This window comes from Ananas comosus, linkage group 1, assembly GCF_001540865.1.
Source record: "Ananas comosus cultivar F153 linkage group 1, ASM154086v1, whole genome shotgun sequence".
Taxonomy (NCBI): domain Eukaryota; kingdom Viridiplantae; phylum Streptophyta; class Magnoliopsida; order Poales; family Bromeliaceae; genus Ananas; species Ananas comosus.
Genome location: NC_033621.1, coordinates 24003075 through 24028562, shown reverse-complemented (window position 1 = coordinate 24028562; position 25488 = coordinate 24003075). Strand labels below are relative to the sequence as shown.

Genomic DNA, 25488 nt, shown 5'->3' with positions numbered 1-25488 from the left:
AGCTCTATTATCGAAAACGAGTTAGGCTTAGTTTGGTATTGAGGTCTATTTGACGCTATTAGATAAAATTAAGTCGGGATAAAAATATATAAGGATATATTTCTACGTTCTTCGGTGGGACTGCAAAAAATATATCGTAACCGACTCATTGCAATATACAAAACGCAATATTATATACAAAAATAATATGATATTTTTTTATCATATTTTCTCATAATATATAACGTAATATTTTCGTAATACCAAACAAAACTTTATGTGTACGAAAAATTCTATACTCTTATCACAAATTTCCACGTGTTAAGAGGATCCCACGTGTGAAGTGGTGGGTCCCCAAATTGGTTTGTTGTAGGGAGTTCCTGTAGCCACGTCACACGTGTGGCCCTCCCTCTCTCTCTCTCCCTCTCTCTCTAACAACAACAACAACAACAACTACAATAATTCGTTAACAAACCCCATCCTCAAAAATATCTCTATCTACGTAACCCTGAGAACAAAATTGATCAGTGCATGTGTGTATATATATATGTTTTCTTTGGGGCCTCTCCGTAACGCAAAAGGCTATTGTGGATGATGTATACGTTTCCACAATATCCCAACGCACTCACGTTGTCTACACGTTCTTATGGGAACTCGTATTTTTTGTTTTTTTTCTCATGCGCATATATATATATATTTTAGCAAAACTCAGTAAAATAGAAAATAAGTTAAAGGAATTATTTTCTTTCTTTATTTATTTGATCTGCGTATAGTAAATACTCTGTTAATAGATGATTTGATTTTAATTTAAAAAATATTATATTTATTTGGTTGTGAATTTGGACGCAAGGACTTTAGTCCTCACTCAATGATATCAATCTACAAAGTGTGTATAATAAAAGCCTATTCAAGTCAATTAAAAGCTACCCCAAAAGCATAATAACCAAAAGTTCATGCCCACTTTTTTTTTTTCTTTTTCTTTTAACTAATTTTCCCTCTAGTGTGAACATTAATGATTCTTCACTACTCTGCAACAATGATTACTTCAACTAGCCTTAGCATCAAATCCCATCCTCATTTCCCCACAACATGTTTTTTTTTTTTTTTTTTTTTTTTTTTTTGAGAATAAGATAGCATGGCATCCGCTTCATTCATCCGGACCTCGAGAAGGGTGAAAAAAAAAAAATTACCAATTAACCGACAAAAATTGATCCCAAGAGCTCGACAACTGTTTAGCCTTACAAACAACTCTCAGGGAGTCCAGCTGAATCATTCTGAAGATTGTATTATTTCTGTTCTCCCAAATGATCCACAAACAGGCCGCTAATTCTGGGATCCTATTAGGCGTAGATTGCGGCCCCTTCTTGCCCACCCATCTATCCCAAACCGAATGAACGTCAACTCCTAAATCCCAAGCCTGTACGCCCTCGACAACATGTTATACGTATAACCAATAAAGTAAGCCAAAAAGAGAAGCCCCACACTTTTTAAGGCATCAACATTTGAGTCATTTATCACATCGTAGGGGGAAAAAAAACTCAATTCTCTCTTTGCTTTCACACTTCTTTTTCTCTCTCTCCTCAATTTCCCTCCCCCTTCCTTTTTTAAAAGCTTTTAAAAGCCACCCCCCTACAGTATATATATGTTGCATCCTTTTATTCTACTAACATATATACTAACAACAAATATGGGTTACAATGGCATGGCATGGACCACTCTCTCTATTCTTCTCTACTTATGTATCCAATTCGGTCTCACTCGAGCTCGCGCGCTTACTCGGTCGGACATTGCCGTGCCATCGCCTGAAACGACAGGGCCATGCGCGTTGATGGTGATCCCCCGCGGTTACAAATGTGAAGAATATGAGGTTGTTTATGTGAAAATTCCTTCTATAAGTTTAATCAGTTTCTTTCGAATAAATTCAAATTTTCGTACGAAATTACACTGATGTTGTGGAAGTTAAATTTTTTTTTTTTTTTTTTTATGTTTGGCTTTTTTAGGTGACAACTCAAGATGGATATATATTGAGCATGCAAAGGATCCCGCAGAGAGGGGGAGGAGGCGTAAACGGCAGCGGCGGCGGCAATGACGACGGAAAAAGGAGGCAACCTGTGCTATTGCAACATGGGGTTTTAATGGTATGGTTATAACTTTTTTTTTTTTTTTTTTGTTTTTACTCTAGATATGTATGTTCATTTGTTGTGATATGTTTTTTCATATTTGGAAATTTCTTTATGGTTTAATGTATAGAAGGATTTTTATTTTTGCTTTGCCTATTCTGAGAATTTGATATGACATATATTAATTTATGTACATATATATAGATATTATATATATGCTGTTCTTTATGATATTTATTATTAAACAAGATCAGGGATATTAATTACTTTTATGATGGATTATGTGGTCATTTTTTTTAGTGTAGGCATCATTATAGTGACTGAATGAATTAAGTTTGCTTATGTTTACGACTTGTCGCTATAATAATTAATTTGTTATAGGTTCCAAATCATCGGTTTTAAAGTTTAGTCCATGTTTTTATTAATAAGGTGTGGAGCCTGCTCAATCAATCCTGATATAGCATTTATCTGTTAGTTAGCTCTCACCTTTGGTTTTACTTTGGTATTTTGATTCTGATACAATTTTAACAACCTCAAACACGAACACACAAACACAACAAAACAACAGAAACAACAAAACAAACAAAAAAACAGAAACACCAAGAAAAACTGAACAACCAAATAATTAGCGTAATAACTCGTTGTTCAAAACTAGCGGCTCAAATGTTTAGCCATTATTATTACAAGTACCGGGGTCTTGCATAATATTTCAATCAGATATTTTTTCATTCGTGCTGGACTATTGGTAGTGTTTACCATCATGAGGTCAAAACATTGTGCAGGGGTGGCATAACATGGCTGCGTCAATTCGCCGAACATCGCTGAATTCGTCTTAGGGGCAGACCGGTGTTCGAGGTCGTGGATCGCGAAACGAGAGGAATCGATGGAGTGTCGTCAAGTCTCCTCGACTCAATATGCACGGTTATCCTACGACATTGGGTCTCTCTTTGTACCACTAATTTTTAAGAAAATCTTACTTACCTTTGATTTGCAAAATCATTAATGTATTATGGATGAATATATTATTTGTGAGGACTTATTGGGCTTGGTCTTGGGATGAGCTTAAGTTACATGACTGTCTCTGCTACTTGTGACGTTTGTTAGTAACAGGGGAGGATGCTTTGTTGTCACTCATGGTAGAAAAGTTCTTTCCTCTTCTTTTAATTCTCATGCTCACACTCTTAATTGTTCATTACAAATTCTAAATGTCAAATAGTATCAAATGGATATGAATTGTGCGTTGGTTGTTGCAAACAGGTGCAAAAAATGGTCGAGCTTAAATCCAAATATAATCTTGACTCGAAAATAGAAGCTCGTGTGTGAATTGTATACGTTTTTATGCTGACTTTTGAAGTCATCAAGCGAACTTTAGTGTAAGAAAAATTATTAAAAATCTTTACTTGTGTATTTGTAATTTCCTGATATATGTCTTTCAAATTTCGTCATGGAACATTTGCCCACAACACGTGAGCTACGTTGGTTGGTATATCAATCAAACAATGACTACATTTAAACCCAGTGAATGTGTATAAATTAAGTTTAATTCAGTATTAAATGCAGCATGTGTCTTGCATAATTTTTTAATTTAGTGTACTTTGTAGAGGTTCAGGTCTAAAGGTGCCAAATATTGCAAGGATTTTTTAAATGAAGAATGTGCATTGTATAGAAATTTTATTGGCTAGAAAGGGTAAGGAACCAAACCAAAATAAGTGAGGATTCAAATAACAATTGGTGCATTTAACTAGAAAATTTAAATTGTAAAGTAGTTATGTCACAATGGATCTCTCTTCTAAAACACAATCAGTCCATATCAACTATTAAATACAAGTAAAGATGAACAGCAACTAAATGGGCTTTGGTTTTTTTTTTTTTTTTTTAAAATTTTTCTGTACGAGCTACTTGACAGCTCTTGTATTTCTGAGGGAGCGGGTGCGGATATGGTCCAGTCGCGATTTTAAGTCCATAGCACTTATCTCATCATATGGGACCACCCCCTTGGCATTTCTGTCAAGAGCTTCATTGGAGAGAGTTTACTATATACACCTCTGCCTTGTTACAATTTGTTTAATTAGTTTATTTTCTAGTTTAGATGACTAAAATGCTGATTTTATTTTATGCTGCTTTTTATCAGATGCTAACAATTGGCTCCGGAATCGCGGAATTTAAGACAACCCCTCACAGGTAGTGCAATTTTACATTTGTAATCTTAGCTCAAAACATATATGAGTTAATGTAATAGCTAACAGTGTTGCATTAATTTTGGAAATAGGAGGATGTAACAAAACTTATGAAACACTCTGGCTTGATCAATGTGGATTGCTATGACTATGAGCTTCACAGGTTGGTTTTCAACAACACCAATAAAGTTTTCTCCTCTATTTCTGAAAAGAATCTCAATCATTTGTTCTCTCTCTAGGGAAATTGTTGTCATGCTCCATGTTGAGTTTCTCAAGTACGAACCTGCATGCGAGTCGACGAAGACAATGCGTCCATTTGGCTCATAAGTAAGCTTTTTGACATTCTTGAGTACACACATTAAAATTATATAGTGCATTATATAGTTTTTGGTCCTTATATGAAAAATTCTGTTCTTCAGGTTGCAAACCTATGTTTTCATATAGATTTGGAAACCATATTGCCAAGTAGGTTTACGCATTTATCGAAGGATGGCCGTTTACCGAGTACGACACGGGAGGGGGAGCGCGAATCGGTTACTAAGGCAGGACGCCCCGTATCTAAAATGTTCGAACATACGAGAGCTTGCTTTGTTCCTGAGCTCGGCGGCAAGACTCGCTCTCTGACGTTCAGTTGACGTTGAGCTGCTGCTAGGATGATATCATTCCACGCGGCGTAAGTTGACGTTCAGTTTGTGGAAGGATACGCGCCAACGCGTTCGTTATGGGAGGTATCTGCAAAGAGATCGTGTACGATGGCCAAGCTGATCAGCTTTTCGATCGGCCAATAGAAGATAGGGGTGATATTTGAAAAACGAAGAGTGCTCAAAATCAAACTGTTACACATTAAGTTTTGCGGCCACAATTAGTATATGTGCTTGATGATGAAGGGTGTAATCATTCATCAAGTGTTGGAGGTTGGAAAATAAATTTTACAAATTTGGAAGTGAACAACAAAGTTGGAACCATGATGGGACTGCACTGTTTAGGCAATGCTATAAACTCTCCAAAGTGTGGCGTATAATATAGATGGACTTTGTTCCTAAATTATTCACTTAATACTTTATTGCAACTTTTTAATTATATAAATACGATTACCAAATGCAGGTTCATAATTTCGATCTCTTGAACCCCGCATTATGAAAAAACCCCCGCGTTATGAAAAAAGTCTAATGTGACAGTCTATTATGGATTTGGTTTTAATATAATTGCTTTTAATTTCATTTTTTATCATACTTGTAATCTTCTCTTAAAAAAAATGATTTGATGATATAAATATGCGGCAAAATTTGATGCCTGGTCGAGGACATCAAATGATAAATTTGGTTCGCTTTAAATAAGGCATTTTGCACATTTTGAGAGAGATAGAGGTCGAATTTGGACGATCAGAACATCTGATCAAGAGATTTGCACGAATTAGATATAGCAAGTTAATTAATAAATAATTTATACTTAAATTTATACAGGGGTAATTTCGTATTTAGTCTAGTTACTAATATCTAGGATTTCCGTACCTCGCTGTTACAGTATACATCTACTACAGTGTTGGTTCGCTTTGTTCGCTTTCCGCGATTCGCACGCAGTTTTTCGTGCGGACGCTCCGTAACAAAAAAAAAAAAAAAGAAAAAATGGTGGCGGCGCTACTCTCGGTGACGTTCGTCACGGCGCGGCTCGCCCCCGCCGCCCCTCCTCCTCGCACCGAACCCTACAAGAACCCTAGAAGCCCTAAAAACCCTAATCATCTCCACCTCCAACCCCTCTCTCCCTCCTCCTCCTCGTCCTCCTCCGCCGCCTCCGCTTCTTCTTGCGCTCTCCAGTGCCCGCACTTCCAATCGTAAGTCCTAACCCTAATCCCTTCTCATGGTCGTCTATTTCTGATTATTTTTTTGATTACCATCACAAAAATCTGGTAACTTTGTCGCAGTTGCAATTTGACCCAAATTTCTCTTTCATATCAATCTCACTAATTTCGTTCTTACTACGATTTGGCCCTAAGAGTTTGATTTGGCACAGAAAACTCGCTGTTGTATAGTTCTGCTAAGTCTAATTTGGTGCAAGCAGCTTAAATTCAGCTCGAAAAGTGTAATTTAGTGCATAAATCCTCATAAAGCGGATTTTTTTGTGGCTTGGGAACACTGGTTTTTACTTTTTAGTGAGCTTTCCTGAGTCAAATCGAGTTTTGGGGATCGAATTGAAATGGGAGATAAGTTTTTGCGTTATCTCGCATCAAATTAGAAATTAGTGAGCCAAATTCCAAGCAGGACCCTTAAATTATTTTTTATTAATGTATATATATATTTTTTTGGTGAGATCCTAGGTGTTCAGGGTGCACGCATGAGTGGGATCTGGACCGCCCGCAAGTGCTCGAAGAAGTGAGCAAGTTCTTCAAGGACCGCGGCGTTGCCGACTTCTCCTTTGATATTGGTCGATTGGTGTGTTATTATTGGAATCAACCTGTGTCTATTAATTTTTTTTGTTTATGTTGCATTGAAATAAATTCATCATTTTGAATTTGATACTTGGGTTCAAATCTTACTTTTGAATTTGTGGCCATTTTGGATGCATGAGCACCATGTTCCACACAACATTTTTGTTTACTGAAGGTTAAGAGCAGTGATTGGTAAATGAGGAGTATGATTGGATGTTCCAGGCACTAGTTTATGCCACCTTTAAGTTATTTTTTGTGAGTAAGACACATGACCTTGTAGGCAGATTACGTTCGACCGGAAGATATGACTGCTAGGATTTTGAGATGAACTAAAAGCAAAGATGTAGGCTACACAGATGCATGCATGCATGCAAACAAGCACGCACGCATGCGCACTCATACACAATTGGAACTGATGTGGTAAGGTTGTCTAATGCGGTTGTGGAATTAATCAAAAGTTGTTGACGGTGCTTTTGTTCTGGAGATTTGGTGCTTAAAACTAAGTTTTGTTTATTTTGTAGTTTCACTTGAGACCGATAGTACCATAACATTGTCTTATTCATGTCCTCATGTTAAGGGGCTAATTGTCTTTCTGCTTATTAGTGAACCACTGACCCTTTATATTGTCCATGTATGAGAACTGTTCCTCTTTTTTTTTGTATTCTGCCATAGTTAGATGTTTTATACTTTAATTTGGAAAAGCTATTGATTATATTTTCTCCATATATGTTTTTTTTACAATTTTTACTATTATGTCTTTTTAATGTTTTTTTATTAATTTATATCTTATGCTTTATTTTTTTATGGAAAAGCTGTAAGCTACTTTCATGCAGCTTTCTCTTATATACTGATTCCCATAAATGGCACTTCTAGTGGGAGTGGAGATGTCGCGCAAAGCTTGCTATACGCGGAACGCCAGAGATCCCGCTGGTTGGGCTATATCAAGAAGGGACACATAGTGTTGTTGATATTCCACAATGTAGAGGTTAGACAGCAAAACATTTTCATATTTTTGCCACTACATAAACTGTTTGGTAGTTAAAATGTTGCGACAATTGTCAAGGCCCCCCCTCCCTCCCTCTCTCTCTTTCTCGCGTGTATGTCTGTACTCTAATTAAAGCATTTCACTCCCATAGTGATAGTATTTAGGTAGAGGTGCGTTAATTACTTTGTACAGTTGATTTGTCTGTCTATTGTCTTCAGCCTAAAGCTAGGGTCTTGATTTAGAGAGAACAACTGCATTAACATTTATGTCATTGCAATATTTTATTTGTTATGTGTGGTAATTATTGTATTGGATGCTAGAGTTATCCTTGTATCATAACTTGTATAATGAGAGTGTTTTGGTAAGTGGTTTTTTGTCCATTATCATGCCATCAGTTCAATAAGATATATAGTTTCCTTGCAACCTTTCACAATTTGCTCCTTGCGATCTGTTTCTTTTATCGAGTTGTTCTTTCATGCAGCACATCATCCAAGCATCAATGCTGCAGTCGACCTTCTAAAACAAGGCATGCTCTTTTAACTCAAGAGTTAGCTGTTGCATTTTGTTTGCATATCCATTGGTCTCTGATTTTTTTTTTTTTTTTTTTGACATTTTTAATTTTCATAGGTATTTCCAAGTTGAATATTCAGCCATTTGATGAAGATTTGGGTACCGGTGAATTGAGATATGTCCAGGTCACTATTGCTTTTTATTACTTTAGTACATCCAGCTGATCAGTAATTATACATTCTTTTGCTATAGCACTCTTATTTATGTCATTGTGGCTATTTATACTCATCTATTGATTATATGTTACTAAAAGGTTTAACTAAACTAAGACAACTAATATTTCTTGTGTCATGAAGATAGTAGGTGAGAAAGACTGCCTAGGTTGTTAGCGTGGTTGGGCACTCGTTGGGTGGAGAGTCTCCCAAAAGTCTAGTCACCAACTACACATTTAAGTGAATTGCTTAATGTTTTGGACTATCAATTAAATGATGGTAAAATTTATCTCCATCTGTCCATCGTTGTGCTTTTTGTGTCACTGCACTTTGCTCCTTGAGCTCTAAATTTTAGCCAAAAACTCTTTGAAACCCATTAATATATAATATACATTCAAATCTTTATTTATTTATTTATTTCCTTGGTTAACAAGTTATAATGGTAAGTTGCGTGTAATGACGCATGGTCGTTTGACATAAGAATGAAATAAAAGGCTATTCAAAGTTATATTTCAGAAGAGGTACGTGAAATCTTTTGTGAATCCCAGTTTCATGTCCTTTTTCAAACCCAATTAGTTGACCCCAATTAGTCTGGTCAGAAAGTTCTCTATCATCTTTGGTTGGAAGTTTAATTCTTCTTAAATTGGTTATATCTGTTTCCTTTGTATATTAGATCTCTTTATAGATTGCCTCCATGGTTATCGGTAGAATCAGACAATCAGAATGAAGTTTTACTGGATGCGGAGACATTGTCAAAGTGAGCTGAGATAGGATGGTTAAAAAGAATGATGGGCCAAAGGAATTTTATTAGCGCTTTATTATGCAAGTGGAAGTGGAGGCCTCTCTCTTATTAAGGGACTTATGTTTGGCGAGTTTTAATATTGAAATTCTATTACAAGAATTCTATGAAAAGACATCTAAGTTAGAATGTACAGTTTAGAAGAAGTTTGAGCTCAATCATCTGCTTGGACAGTTTTAATATTACTATAGACTAGGGAATTTGGTGTCCAGCTGGTGCAACAACTTGGCAATGATGCTTGTTACGAAACTCTTAATGATGGAGAATTATTAGCTCATTGGCTCTGTGGTTTTATGGGGTTGCTTTTCAAATTACTAGCTTCCTATAAACAATAGAGTTCTGAGCCTTCTAACAAAACACAATCTGTTGAAGAGACATTGAAAGGGAACTCTGTTTCTACACAATGTGGTGGTGGAAGAGGGTGTCTACTATTTGTTTTAGCAGTGTACCCTTACTAGGTAAGGCTGGGAGTATTATCTTAACAAGTTTCACATGCACCAATTGAAGAATGAATAGATTTTTGGACTCTAAAAGAAGTCTTGGGGCATGATTGCCATGGTGGTTTGCTGGAGGATACCGTCGGAAAGAAGTGCAAGAGCTGTTTTAAGTTAAATGTTCAGTGGAAGGTGTATATTCTAGTAATAAGATTTTGACTGATTGTGTTTACTTGAAAAGTCTTCCACAGTTCCACTTGATTCAGAGTTTGGTCTAATCAGAAGTTCTATACACTATGATCAGTGTACTTGGTTCTATGCGAGAGCTGACATAGGAGAAACCAGTAGCTAACATCTTTCTTTAAATCTTAGCGAACATGGGTATTTCACTGGTATAGTTTGTAAAGTTTACTCAAGGATATAATTAATTGTTGGACTTCCAAAATTTTTTGGTGATGGTGGAACTTCAACAGAAGTTATAATATTCCCTCCAAACCTCATGATGAAGATGAATCTATTAATTTTTCATATAAGTAATACTATCTTATGATATAGCCCATAATGTTGTTGATGAGTTAGTTTTGTACATATGACAACTAGTGAATGATTTAGCTTTTTAATATTGATATCTATATTAGGTATCATGTCTGAAATTTAAAAGCTAAATCAATCACTAGCTGTCACGTGTGCAAATTTGACTCATCAGCTGCATTTTGGGGTGTATTTTAAGGTATCTTTAGCATTACTTTAGTGACACTAGAATTGTGCATTCTAATGTGTCCTGTATCTGACGATCTAATTGGAGATATACTATTGAATATTTGTGGAGGCCTTGATGGCTTGATATTTCTAGATTGGATTGGAAGTTTATTCTGCTTAGTTTTTATAGCTGCTAAACTTGAAGCTGCTTATTAAGCTGCTTATTAACTAAGGGAGTAAAGACTTCGCAGGATGACATGGGCGTTGTTTGAGTCTTCTTTAATTAGTGTCTTACGTCTATAAAGGTCCACACTTAATATTAGGTTTTACACCAAAAGCATGAAGGTTCTAATTCAGCTGGCTTGTTTTTTTGACAAGTGTTTCGGTTGAAATAATTGGCTTCAGATATGTATTCTTTGAAAAGCAACCCAATCTGAAAATTATATATGCATATTAATGAGTTGAGTTTTTTGTTTGACTATAATGAACTGAATAGGAACTCAGTTGAGGTGCCTTTTTTTAAATTCTGTAATCCTACTCTTCAGATGGCTGTGACAACATATAACACATCCCTCCCAGCTGCAGAACGATACCGAGAAGGTTCACACAGAAGCTCTCTCCCTCTCTCTCTCTCTCTGTGTTAATCTGTTTCTACATAAGCTCTATATTGCATAGAGGTTCTCTCAAATGCTAGGATATGCTTGTTTTCCTTTTAGGTAAAGTGCAAGTTTCCTTGGTTTGGAATTCAAGAAATGAACATGCACAGAATTCTGAGAAGTTGAAATCCTTGTCTGATGTAAGTCATCAGTGCTAGCGTTAGAATCAGCTGTGGATATTCCAATTATAATCATTTTTGACATACTTTTGTATTAAATCAGAGTCTTGTCATTTTTCTTACAGTTTTTATGGAGAAACGGTGGACCAAACGGTAACATCCATTTGATTCATTCTGTATGGGCCAACTTTCAAACGTCAAGCAGCAATGTAAGCCAAATTTAGCTTAATTGTTTTAGCATGTCGTAGTTAACCTCATGGTTTGTGGTTACATTCCAGTATAGCCTATAATATGATACAAGATGCCGACTTTAATTATTTTTCATTTAGTAAGACTTATCATCTTTAACCAAAAAAAGGGGAAAAGATCATGGATTATCTAATAACCATGTTAGGTATGATAGTTTTCCATTGTATGAGCAGATAATTTTTGGAAACAAATGGAGACATCTCATAGGGGAGAGAGATTTCTGGGAGCATATAGGAGGAATTGATGTTTCTCTTGATCCATCAAGCTTTGGCCAGGCAAATACTCAGGTATCTAACCACCTATTTACATTGCAAAAATCAAGTATTTCATCAGTTAAGTGATGAGTACTTGAAAATAGAAATAATAATGAAAGATAATATTGTGTTTGTGTGAAATCATTAAGTATCTTATGCCACACAAATGTAGGAATTGAAGTTCGCAAGAATTGAACTATTTGCAGTTTCTATTGGATTCATTTATTTGCACATATGCAGGCTTTTTGTTCTTTACTAAGGAAATTGCAGAAGTACGTCCCTCGCCGATCATCTGTTGTTGATCTGTATTCAGGGGCTGGTGCCATTGGTTTATCTGTAGCAGCCACAAGGAAATGTAGGCAAGTGCTAGGGTCTAATTCCATTATATTTTGAAGAATTTTACCCTATTTGGGTTATCTTATATCAAATGCCTGTCATTTTTTATTTTTAATTTTTTAAATTCTCAGGTCTGTGAAATGCATTGAGATCAACAAAGAGTCGAAAGCGTCTTTTGAGAAGTCAGTGAGCCGTCTGCCCAAAACCGTAGATTGCAGCATCAATTGGCACAATACCGATGCTTCAATTGTATGAAGTCAAATTTCAGAACTGGATATTTGAATTAATGGTTCACTATTGGAAAATTGGGTTTTCAAAGTGGGAATTGTGAATTATGATTACAGGAACCAGTTCACTGGCTTGAGGGGTCTGATGTTGTTATTGTGGATCCTCCAAGAAAAGGATTGCATCCATCTCTTGTCGATGCTTTAAGGAATGTTGCTTTGTCTTATAGTAAGGCTTCCAAGGCTCCCAAAAGGTATAGATGCATTTTTATTTCTAAGGATTTAAAAAGATGATTCCTTTTTTGTCATATACATAATGTATTTTCTCATTCTTATTGCTGTTTTCACTTTTCACCCTGAGATATTGAAACCTATATAGTGATGCACTCGGAGTACAGGATTTTTGCTCATAGAGTCAACAGGGTAAAATGTACGTTTTAAAATTTTAGGGGGAAATGTGAAAACTTCTAAATCTATAAGGTGTTTCTTGCATTATAACCAATTTATAAAGAAAAATGGCTATTAATTAAAGGGCTTAGACTTCCTAAAGCTTCTTCTGAGTTCAGTTCTATCCTAAATGAGAAAGAGGAAAAGAGACCCTGGATTCTACGAGCAAGGGAAGCAGCCATTCATGTTGATGGCAAAACCAACTGGGAAAATAGTCAAAGTTGGCCGGCAACCCTTATCTATATCAGTTGTGGATGGGAAAGTTTTAAGGAGGTATATTTTGTTTACAACACATTTGAGTCTCATCTATATCTCGTTGCCTTGGTATTTCAGACCCTTTATTTTTGATCTATTCCTTTTTGTCCTTTTAATGGTTTGGTGATTAATGATGGATTCCTTATTTTTGGCTATAAAATTCTTTCAACAGGATTGTAAGAACTTGTTATCAAATAATGCATGGCATTTGGAGAAAGCTCATGCTTTCAACTTTTTCCCTGGCACTCAGAGGTATTTATGACTACCGACTCGTAATTTTGGACAGGAAGTTTGTTGATAAGAACCGCCTTAAAATGAGTCCTCTGTAATAAGAGGGATTGTTGAGGAGGGGGCGGTAGTTAGTATGCTGATCCTTTACTAGCATACATGTAACACCTCTCCTACTGCTTTCTAGTTCTTATTTTTTGACACTATCACAGAAACAAAGCCGTGTGCTTAATACAAAGGTTTGATATCTGGCTCATTAGAGAGTTGGTCCTATGTTAGTCTTATTTCGGATGACTCTCTGATCATTGTCATTTCTCATCTCTCTACTTTCCCAATCTCTGAGGGTGTGATAAATTACATCACTGCTAATTCTTCACCTGATAGCCATCTTTAACCGAATGATTGATATCTGTAGTGACCTTTTCAGATTTAGTATGTTTGTTTTCATAATGATGACACGTTGTTTTTGAAGCATGAAACATAAGCTTGCCTGTTACATTCTTATTAAATTGTAAAATTGCAAAATCTTTGTAGCATTGAAGTTCTAGCGGTGTTCAAACGCGGTCCGCGTGTTGCCCAGAAGAAAAAGAAATCGGGAAAAAAGAAGACAGCCAAGTGAGAGGATTGGAGAATTCTAAGCAAGGCAAGTAAGTTTGACTTAATTGAAAGAACTGTGTGTGAATTATCATACTTAATAGTATCTTTTCCACTTTGCTGCAGGTTTACTTGTTTATTTGTTTTCTCTTTGGCTCGAGAAGGGAGATATCCAACTATTTTCAATGGTGCATTTGCTGGATTTGGCAAGTTTTTTCCTTCATCAATACAAAGAAATCCGAGAGAAGAAGGCATATCAGAGTAAGGTACTCTCGACATCTTTGCTTCGGAGCAAATAGTGAACGATATATCCTCTTACTCAGATTTAATCAGTATATATGTATTTTTCTAGTTAAACAGTAATAAAGAGTGAACTGTTCTTTGGTCAGAAGACTTGGGTATTTCCCTGTTAAAATTTTATTAGATGAGCTAATATACTGGCTAAAATAATGTGATTGGATTTACATGAGGATTAGATACGTGTATCCGTGTATTAGAATATTAAACTGTTTTCTGCAAAAAATGCCATCAAATGCAGATTGATTTAACTGCAGAATAATTTTTCATCTTTTGAAGTATTCTTTGTTTCAGATTATTCCAGGAAAGAATATTGCGGTTGCATACTTGTTTCGGCACTGCAACTTCACACGAGCGAGGAGAGGCTAAATGACATGGATTTTACTACCAACTGTAGCATCTATGTTGCAGCTGATGTCTGGGGAACTGCAGTAAAACAACGGAAGATCATGTACATTTTTTTGGTTCTCTCAATTCTTTTCCGCTAGCTTGCATGGTATCTGCGCACAATGTGTTTTGCTGTATCTATTCGAATTTCGCTAGTGCGAAAAGCATTTCTTTTTTCTCTTCTCTCTTACACTGTTTAGAATCAAATCTGAATAGAATTCAACTGATTTCACTCGTGAAGAGTTTTTAAGTTAAATTCAGTTACCAAACCCTTTTAAATTGGTTTGATTATGAAATGCTCTATACCAAACCCTTTTAAATTACACAGGTGAAATCTCACAAAAGTGGTAGTCCTAAGGGAATGTATAAATCAGAACGTTCTTCACCTCCAGGCTTTCAAAAGAATTTGAACAAATTAGCTCCCCAAAAGAAGAAATAATTGATGTAGAATAATAATTTCATTACTGGTCTCCACTAAGTTTAATAACGATACACATCGAAAGAAAAATATATCAACAAATTTTGCACTCAAATGCAACTTTGAATCATAACTAACGCCGGCCGGGAGCAGTAATAAACAACCTGTCTACCAGATTACAAGCAGGTAAATGGAGCTTCACTGATTCAACAAGAAGCATAGATGATTGCAATCTTATCTTATTTGTGATTGAAAACAAAAAGAATTACATTCATCTTGGACAACCATGAAAGCTTACATGGTCTTTCACTACAAAAAATATGGCAAACATCGGAATGTTGCAGCATAGAACTTCTACACATCCCCAGCCTTACCGTCCTTCGCGATAATACTCGCAAAAAAAATATAACTTTTTCATTTTTTATCACGCCAAAATGGGAAGTTTCTCTCGCAAGAAAACTAGAAACGAGAGTAGTCATGAAATAATAGGAATGTAATACATTTACTGTACATGAAGCACTAGTGAGAACATTTAACTCAGACATTGATGATATCAAGAGCCAACAACAGGGTACGAGCCCAAGCCATTGGAATCGGAATTTACGTATGAGTACGCAGGTTGCTCTCCCGAGTGGGCAGACTTCCTGGATCTCGGATTCTTAGGGGAGCCCGTATATGGCGAGCTTGCACCATTATTGGCATAGAATGATGAAGGAAGCCCATGGACCTTTGGGAGGCCCATGGAATCACTCTCCAGCGTATAGCCCTTCTCGACTGAATCTGCTTCGATCGGAATCTCATCCAATGTCTAAACATGGAAAAGGAAAAACAGAAAACATATATTTAGAGATAAATACCGAGGGCTCAATTTGCTCTTATGGAATTTCAACAAAAGTGTTGTTTGAGAAAAAGCTGGTTGAAGAAGCACCGACAACTTTTCCATTAAAATCTCTTTTATAGTTTCTTGCTGCACCAGAAGCAGAAGCTTCAAATTGGAATTTCCACTTTAGGAAACCAAAAAGCTCATCTCAGCTTCTTGCACCAGCAAAAACTCCAAATTATTGTTAGCCACAGCTGATTTCTGAAAAGCTTTTTGCTTCTCGAAATAGAGAAGTTGTTTCCAAAGAAAGGATAATCTGGCACTAACATCCATGGTAATGATTCTAGAAAAGTGAACTTCCTACCCTATAAGCCTGCTGCAAAACTTTGAGTGTTTCTCGTATGCGTTTCCTTTTCACAGATACTTCATCGGGTTCTTTCAGCATCTCTTCAAAGAGGTTTTCCCTACATTTACAAAGCAAGCATTAGAAAAGGATTTCTTTTTCTTCCTACTAACCTGAATTAGAAAAAGACATGTCAAAGGGGCTGTGTATTTATAAAAGTTGAATCCCTAGGAGAATCATGAGACAAAGGATGCTAGTCCTTTTAACATCTAAGGAAACTTAACCTGTTTCAAATAATAATAAATATGATACCTGTAAAGAGTGGTAATAAAAACATTATGCAGCTCTCTTTTTGTGTGATTGACCTGGAAGTGAAATGAAACAGACCATTTCAATATATGCAATTAAAACTACAAGAGAAGAGATGTCTTTTCATGTCACATAATAGCAAGTAAAATATCCCATAAATTCCTGAATCAGAGACAAGTGAAAGCAAAAGAAAAGTACGCAGCAGTAGTGTCCATATCTCAAACACATCCATGAGTGTGAGAAATACTCATAGGAAAGAACTACTATTACATTTCACAAGTTGTTATAAAGGAGTTGTCCTATTTGACTGAGCATGATTGAGCCAAGCTAGTTTCAGGCTCAATCAAACGCAAGCCTATTTCCTATGTTCTACCTGAGCTTATTTAATTCAAACTTTAACCCAGCCGGAAAATCAGATGAGCTCTAGCTGTTTCTATAGGGCTTAGTTTGATTGCCAAGCTTCAATAACACTATCCCAATAAAGAGGACTGGAAAATGGACAACCATAAACAACATGGCAACTAACAGCACTTTCAGATATAATAGCTCCAAAATGAATGGCTTGGGGAAAAAAAATGCAAAAATTTGTCAAGCAGTAATATATTGTTTTAATTAACAACTATCGCAATTATAAGAATCTCTACAAACATAAGTTCTTTTAGAAATTATACTGTGTGCAAAGAAGTGTCATAGAAGTAAATGATGTACAAGTCATCTTAAGCAAATGAGAGAAATAAAGCAAATATTAACTGAATAAGAACATGACATACGAATAGAAAATAGAAGCTGATGAACAAAGTATGAGGGGAAAGAAAGAGAAAAGGAATTTTTTATAGTTGGTGTGAGACCACTTACCAGGAAATGCATAATCGCTTTTGGAACAGAATCCTCAATATTTTTCCTAACAATATCATAATACGATTTTAATAATAATTTGGTGATAGCTATTTCCAACGCCTCCTGCTCAGTCTGACTCTCTGAGGGCTTTAAGATGACTGGTGGCTGAACAACAATGATAATTAGTTAAATAGCGAATTAGATCACAAAATAGCAAACCAAGGTGAGCTGCCAGAGAACCATCTCACCTCTCTTAACTGGATGATAGAAAGGGGATATTCCATGTTGTGAACAGGTGGATTATAAGATGGATTATAAGATTTGTTCACGAAACTCTCTTTTGCAGGTGTTCGGTCCTCACTAGTGCCAAAAATTGATGAAATACCCCAACTTGATCCATTTGAACTTCCTACTGTATTTCAATATAAGATGGTTTAAATATTTCAAACAATAAATGATACCGCAATTCCAATGCAACATTTCCCTAAATAAACAAATAAACAAGAAATTATTTTTTTCCTTAGTAATACTCCCAACAAATAGCAACATTCCCCCAAAAAAACACCTTAGACATTTTAATTGAGCATTTAGCAGAAACATAATCAGACAATAAAACATTGGAGCATTCTCCTGGTTTCTTTCCTAGTTTCAGATATAATCTACATCATTCTTACCAGATGTGCTTGATCTCTCAGAATCAACACCAGGTCGAACTACCTGATCGGAAGACAGAAAACGGGAGATAACTGTGTAAGAGATTTAACGCAACACATAATTGCACATTTAGCATGCTAAAAAAAATAAATAAAATCTTAACAGCAAAATTACGGAAAAAAGAACATAACAAACCTGAGACGAATCAGAAACTACTCCATTTGCGACGGTTCTGCCCAGGATAGCTCGAGGTTTTAGACTCTTTTCCGATGCTTGTAACTTATCAGAGTCTGGACCATCCTATATTCATTGTAACTTAACAATTAGTGCTTTTGCATACAAATTTCGCATGCTGTTGCATATTATGTAGTGGTGGATGCACATAATTTATCGTGATGTATGCATATGTTTAATCACACGAGTAAGAAGTTCCTGGTACACCAATAGTTTAACCATTATAGAAAAATATTGAGCAGAAATCAAGGTTTTCATTATCAGCAGTACCAATTATTGCCAAAAACATTCAAACTCCTGTACATGGCTAGACCTGATTTTCAGGATAACTGTTACTTCAAGAATTCCAGCCCAAAGCACTTGCTGATTGGAAGTTCATGATACACATCAGAACAAAGAAAAACACAATCCATACCTTTGTTTTGGGAACTGTAGCTGATAATCTAGCAGATTTAACTTGCTGTTGAGCCAGCTCAACAACCTTACTTCCCCCAATGAAATTTGGATGAGCAGTATTTATGTAATCCATCTGCAAATTGTACAGAACAAATTTAAGAACCGAAAGAACAAACCTTTGATTGCGGAGTATTTCCGTGGTCAGATTACTCAAAAGTTATTCTGTGTCTATCCCTCACTTCTGTAGCAAGTAGACAGCAAACCTATTAGCCTAAAGAGGTTATTAAGGGCACCAATGTTATCGTTCCAAGTACCCTTGCATCTTATACCTAATACCTTAAACCATATCTGTACCAAAAAATTGTTAAAGCAACTAACAAATAGGCAATACAAAAAAAGAACACGGTAGTCAACCATTACACCCACTTATTCACAACTTAAAATGTTCATGATTAGATGCTTGATAGAAGTGATTTGTCAGATCAACTCACATAGTTACTTCAGAACAAATAAAAAATAGATGATATACTCAAATTCAGCACCTTCATATATATACTAAAACAAGGAGTCTCCTGTCCCCCTCTGTTTTGTCAGATATTTTTAGTTTTTGACTATTGGTATAGCCAAAACAGTTTATATAAGACCAGCTGCTTTAACATGATTGTCACAACACACTATATCAGTCATTTCCACCAAATTCTGGTACAGCAAACACTCAACAAGAAACAATGCAAAGACATAAAAAACCATTACAATGCCAAAATTGGAAGGAACTATGCAGTGTCGAAAATAGACAACTATCAAGTCAACGAATGCACATCAACAAATGCAATGGACAACTATGTGAACAAATTTTATACCTCCATCTCAATAATATGAGTTATCATTGCTTCAGCAGGTTGAAGTCCTTCTCTTAAGAATTTACCAATTACGTCATCCATACATCTCCGGAGAACAGGAAACTGCTGTAGCTCACTGGCTAAGCAGCGGTGACTCATCTACAGTAAGTTACCAAAAAAAATTTAGAAGTAATAAAACTTTATGAATACTTTGGCCCATCACATAATAAAATTCAAAAATGGAATGGAAGAGTCTATACCTTAATCAGTTCATCATAAATGAATTTTGCACATTGCAGGCTCGGGTCAACCAGACGGCCTATTTGCTTGCGAACAAGGACTTCAAATGGCACCTAATTATTTATCCATAAAAGGAAAATTTTCGTTGAGAATATAAGCGTACAAACTTTATTTTAAGCTCGTTATTGTGTTAAAAATGCATTACACTAATTAATGACCATTACCTGTGGCACAAACAAAGCACTCCGAGGGCCCGTTGCATTTTGAATGGCCATACGGATATCTTCATCAGTGATGTCATCACAAGGATCAACTTCCTGGAGAGAATAGATATAGTTTGAGTGAATTGTCGAAATAAATAAGAAGAATAGTTGAAGCTTAACATATCTGAAAACTGGAACTTGAAACTGAAGCATAGAACATAAGGAGACATGCCTCTAGACTTTTCACAAAGATAGACTGGAAAATATAGTGAATTCGTGCTCCACCGGAAAGCTCGACTGTTGATAATTCTTCATTTTTCCCATCCACCAAAGAAGAAAAAGCTGCAATAGTCAAACAAGCCATACACGAATTAGGAGGGAAAATTAAGAAAGGGAAAACAAATAGTTTATAAAGATGATGAAAGATTAAGTGCAACAGATTTCAGATTGGATAGTAGCCAAGAGTTTTGAGGAAATTTAAGCTACATAGTCACAGAATGCTGCTGAGCCAATAAATGACAATATAAAAATAAAGCATACCTTCACAGTATTTAGCAAGAATGTTCAAGAGTTTTGCACCCATCCCAGCCTGGAATTAGAATACACAAAATGAACAACCAAATATGAAAGGAAAAGCTTATGAGAGACTAGAAGCAATGCTATTATATTTCATCAGTCTCTTTTAGAGATGAGACTAGCGACACTACATAGGTGGAAACCGCTTGCAAAAAAGTTAATGCTAACTTAAAATAATTTGAATAATCACAAATGCCTCCAGAAAAGAAATGAATAATGAGCAAGTTATCATCGTATTACCACCAAGCCACGGCCTACATACATGTCAGAGCTCAGGTGCCTAACTTTTCAAGCTCTTTTCAGTAACTACAACAGTAGTAACAATATAAAGCACGGTATATAAGAACAAGATCACTAGATTCAGATGAATGAGCATTTTAGATACATTGAATGAAGTTGCTAATACTAGTAAACTATTCAGCATTCAAAAATTGAAGTAATTTGGCCATTTCTTTAGTCACACAAGCTGATATTTTGAAAAGAACTTACAAAATAAATTAAGAAGTGCCATGTTTGAAAGATACATAGTGTGTTCCTTCTGTCATTATTTTAAGCAAGATTATTGGAATTAAGATGTCTACTAGGGCAAGACAACCTACAGAAATCAACAAAGGCACACCTCCAAAGCAACTAACAGTATCATGTAATACAGTTAATGCACCCTATAGACAAACAAACCTTTGATTCCACTACATCACCATAGGCAGCAAGCTCCTTCGCTACAGATGTCAATTGAGCGCTTATACGAGACTTCAAACCAGGAAGAACTGTCCTAATATGTTGCACCAAAATCTGCAAATAGAAATAGTATCAACACGCTCAGCATAGAAATAACAAAAGCATTAATGTTTTGGCTAGAAAGTAATATATTTTGTAAGGGATGGCAAGAGCAAAATCCAATAGCAGATCAGAAATAAATTTGGACACTCCCATAAAGGTTCCAGAATACTCCAGGTCCTTCAGATAATTGAAAACAGGTAGGCCTGACAATTAAATTAAATTCAAGGCACTTACCTGGTTTAATTTCTTGGCTAATTGGGGAACCCCACAACAATGAGAGAGACCGTGATATACCTATAAAGAGCAAAAACACATCATATACTCTTCTAAGTAATTAATATATTAGGAAAAAGGAATGCATTCTAGAGAAAGGAGATGATACAGGCTGATTCCGGAAGAAGTTCTCTTCATAGGCCAGAGCGTCCTTGATACTACGATTTAAGTTGATGTCCTGCATAAGACAACATTAAGTAAAGAAGAATAAATGAGAAGAAGAAAAGACTCGTCCTCATACGATGAACTTATTAAAATTTCAGTTTCTTGTCGCACAACACTTCAGATGCAGGACGCATATCATCATCATAACTTCTATATCTTTCAAAGTTTCGGGTAGAAAGGGGGCAAGGGTACATTCATATGTACAATCGATGCATGATCTTTTTGTGGTGGGGGGGAAGACGCATGCACATGCAAGCGAGAGAGAGAGTGGAAGAAGAAGAAATGCAGAAATTAGAATATTTCTACTCGGCAAAAAGGGAGTACCTGTTGGCTGCGATTCACAACACCAACATAACCAAGTCGTAAGGGGATCACTTTTCCCAGCAAAAAGTCACGTGCATCAGTCCCTCTGTCCATTATATCCAACTGCGGCCATAGATAAAATTTAGTGTATAGTAAATAAGTACGATAAACCTAGAATTTAGCATTTCAAGCCACAGATAAAACCTTCGTGATAACCCCAATTGTTCGAGAGCCTGCAAGAGCAACCAGATTCTGTTACAAAAGTTGACATAATAGGATATCTTATATCCAGATGATAGTTAAATCATAAAGGTATAGATGTACACTCTAACTCTATATGCACTAAGATTATGTTGCATTTTGCATACTTACCATCTGGATCGGCAACTCTTGCCATCTGAAGAGCATCGGAATTTGCTAAATCTGCATTTGCAGGTGAAACTGCTAATATGATGCAAGTCTTGTGCTTGATGTATGACAAGATCAGTGTTCTAATTCTTGCCTCAATGTCGCTTGGTTGGTCACCGACCGGCACTTTGGTTATTCCCGGCAGATCAACCAATGTGATATTCAGAACATTTGGAGAAAAAATCTTCAAGCGGATTTGTTTGTCTGATATACCCTTATTTCCTCCCGCTTCCCTATCTGTCTCAGCCTGCATTTGTGAAACAACAATTTGAGAGTTCTGAAAAAAATATTTTGATCAGGCAACTGCAGAATAGCGTCTAAATAAGAGCTTTTTCAAATAGAAGTTCACCTACTAGTAAAAAGTCAATAGCATAAAATCACAGGAAAAGAAAGATCTTTAGTAATGTAACGGACCAACCTGTCAATACTTATCAACACAAGGAAAACAAGCTTCTACAATCCTCTTCTACAGTCAGCAAAAATTGGGGAAAAATTCAGATACTTCTATCACAAAGTTTGATTCAGCTTTACTTCCGATTGTCCGAACTAACATTTCACCTCTCTTAGTTTGATGCCATTGAAATTAAGCACGTGAAAATCATGTAGCTTGTCAAATGTGCTACGAATAAGGATCTAGTTGCGTAATCTTAATAATGTTCAGCAACAAGAAGTCATTATCACATTGTAAATTAGAAGAATCGGGCAATAAAGAGGGTGGCATATAGCATTTTGCCTAAAACAACATTATACATTTCTACAATGTGGGACTCATGCAAGGGCTGTATTCGATCCTACTACCTTGCAACGATAAAAATCAAGTGACCGCGAATATTATTTCACTGAAAACTGCACAAATCCCAACCATGTTTCAGTATTTAATCGATATAAAGCATTTTCATTTTGGTTCCCATGAGCGAGTGATTTAACAGAGAGAGATAACAAGGCCTTTCCATCACGAAAATTAGACGAAAAAACCTTCGCAAAGCCTAGAAATTCACCTGGATCTCCCTGCGGATCTCTCCGAAGTCGTAGAACCTCCTTCCGGGGATATGTAAGAACTCCCCCCACTCGTCCCCCTCCCCGGCCGAAGCATCGGGGCGCCGCGGGGAGTGGACGAGCTGGAGCACGAGGGGGCGGCGCGTGCAGATGTCGGAGCCACGGGGGAGGAAGTCGCGGCCGACGAGCGCCTCGAGCACACTGGACTTGCCGCTGCTCTGGCTCCCCACCACCGCCACCTGGGGTAGGTCGATCGTCGACGAGCTCCCCAGCTGCGCGAAGATGTCCTGGAGCTTGTTCACGATCGGGATTACCGTGATCCCCACCACCGCCGCCGCCGAGGAAGACGATCCTCCCGCGGCCGCCGCCGCCGCCGCCGCTGCCGCCGCTGCTTCGTCCGCCATGGAAAGAGATCGAGATGGAGATCGAGAGGTTGGGATTGGATTTAGATCGCGCTAGGGTTTCTCTTCAAAACCCTAGCGGTGAATCCGAACGGAATGGAGGGCCGCGGCGAGCCCTAGTTTTTGGATTCAAAATGACTCACGGGGAGTTCACCGCGTGCATTTATTTGAGTTCGGGGAAATGCCGCAGAACGAAGAAGGCAATTTTCACGGATGGTCCTTCTACTTTCTCAAATATGCTATTCGATCCCCATAGAAACACCTTTGTTTAATGTTGTATTCAAATTCAAATCTCAATTGGGACCTAACAATTGGACCGATAAGTTGAACTACCAAATAACAGCATGAACACGAGAGGTGGGGCCCACGTACCAACACCGCTGAGTTATTTCAAGGCGTTCGTTCGTGTGGTGAGGTTTCGTTACCTAAACATACGAGTATGTGACGTGGGAATGAATCCGATAACCCGCTAAGTTGAACACAGCGACAGGATTTTAAAAATTTGATAAAATTTGATAAATGTGAGTAGAGTTTTTTATGTGTGGTCCATGGTAGATCAGGTCCATGCAATTTTTCTAGTCATGGGCCTCAATTTAAGCCACCACGTCATGGACCGCAAAAGAAGCTTATGGGCCGCACCTCTGTAGTAAAATTGTTGGATGCAAAAGTTGATCTGGGCCGTAGTTTTAAGTATAGCCCAATGTAAAGTGGGCTCATAGTAGCCCATTAGCCCAGAAAATTTACAACCACACCCCTCAACGATTTCCATTTTTAACGAACACCCCTAAACTTCCTTTTTTTTGGTTTTTTTTTTTTGATATTCCTTTTATATATATATAAATATAATATATATATATATAAAGTCCGGCTACTATACTATCGATAGTACCAAACTCATGATACTATTGAATTTTCTACCGTTAGATTTACCTTTTGATCATTTCCACCCATTAGATTATACTATCCAACCAACCATCTACTCAACCTTAGAGGATCACTATCATCTTAACTGCATATCCTTTTATCTAACAGCTAAAAATTCGATAGCACCAAGCGCTTAATACTATCAATAGTATAGTAGCATAATTATATATATATAGAGTTCGGCTATTATACTATCGATAGTACCAAGCTATTAGTACTATTAAGTTTTCTGCCGTTAGATCTACCTTTTGATCATTTTCATCCGTTATATTATATTATTTAACTAACCACCTATTTAACCATAGGAGATCGTTATCATCTTAACTGCATATCCTTTCATCCAACGGCTAAAAACTCCTAGAACAAAAAATATCCCAATAGCTAAAAACAAAAAGAGCTTCTAAATCCTAAAATTTAGATTTTTCTTATAGCCAGAAGCCGAAATGAGCTTCTAATTCTCAAAACGAGAAGTGATAGTTTATGCTACGAAAAAAACTTTTGAAAAGATTTTTATCAAAAAGTCGTTACCGTCTTCATTGAGCTAAAAACAAGCGGTTAAAAACTTCTCTTAAACCCATAGTTTCATTAATGTGCACTTCTCTACACGGAGTCTAAGGTTCAGTTTGAATTTTGCTTCTACCATTTTCCACTATTAATGCTATAAAATTATGATGACGACCGCGCAAAAAAAGAAAAAGAATGAAAATGCTTTAAAACTACTTAATTTTGTTTAAAAAGATAAAAGGAATATTTTTAACCATCGTATTATCAAACTAGGGTTGCGCGAGTGAACAATTTCAAATTATGTTATAAAAATGGGCAAAGCATGTTCTCGTATGCTCTAGATTCACATGCCTGTATATATATTATATTATTATAATACGACGAGACAATTAATAGTTTGAGTGCACGATGCATTAATAACTATACGTGGAGTGTCTTTTGATTGTTCTTATTAGAAAAAATGATTTTTTAAGTACTTA

The 25488-nt window shown here is 36.5% G+C and overlaps 2 protein-coding genes across 6 annotated transcripts; one reads left to right on the top strand and one right to left on the bottom strand.

Annotated features, from left to right (window-relative positions):
- Nucleotides 5884-14642, top strand: LOC109717085 (uncharacterized RNA methyltransferase pc1998). Of its 3 annotated transcripts, none has more exons than XM_020242773.1 (17): nt 5884-6107; nt 6591-6705; nt 7575-7686; nt 8168-8212; nt 8314-8381; nt 10886-10940; nt 11057-11136; nt 11241-11324; nt 11538-11651; nt 11859-11977; nt 12086-12203; nt 12299-12432; nt 12745-12898; nt 13053-13132; nt 13643-13751; nt 13829-13963; nt 14294-14642. In XM_020242773.1, the coding sequence occupies exons 1-15, from the start codon at nt 5902-5904 to the stop codon at nt 13725-13727; spliced, it is 1569 nt and encodes a 522-aa protein (XP_020098362.1). In that variant the 5' UTR covers nt 5884-5901; the 3' UTR covers nt 13728-13751; nt 13829-13963; nt 14294-14642. The 3 variants fall into 3 exon arrangements, with proteins under 3 accessions (XP_020098362.1, XP_020098348.1, XP_020098353.1); XM_020242759.1 differs by having other exon boundaries at nt 13829-13968; XM_020242764.1 differs by having other exon boundaries at nt 13643-13755; nt 13829-13968.
- LOC109713436 (dynamin-related protein 3A-like) lies at nt 15010-23768 on the bottom strand. Of its 3 annotated transcripts, none has more exons than XM_020237535.1 (20): nt 23183-23768; nt 22149-22431; nt 21981-22009; nt 21798-21899; nt 21418-21486; nt 21270-21329; nt 20934-21047; nt 20220-20268; nt 19912-20021; nt 19701-19793; nt 19497-19589; nt 19258-19395; nt 18417-18530; nt 17963-18067; nt 17788-17830; nt 17362-17522; nt 17132-17278; nt 16280-16332; nt 15989-16088; nt 15010-15612 (listed from the first exon to the last, which is right to left on the bottom strand). In XM_020237535.1, exons 1-20 carry the CDS (start codon nt 23582-23584, stop codon nt 15358-15360), a joined length of 2520 nt encoding a protein of 839 aa, XP_020093124.1. In that variant the 5' UTR covers nt 23585-23768; the 3' UTR covers nt 15010-15357. The 3 variants fall into 3 exon arrangements, with proteins under 3 accessions (XP_020093124.1, XP_020093108.1, XP_020093116.1); XM_020237519.1 differs by having other exon boundaries at nt 17362-17525; nt 23183-23766; XM_020237527.1 differs by lacking the exon at nt 23183-23768 and having other exon boundaries at nt 17362-17525; nt 22149-22199; nt 22279-22411.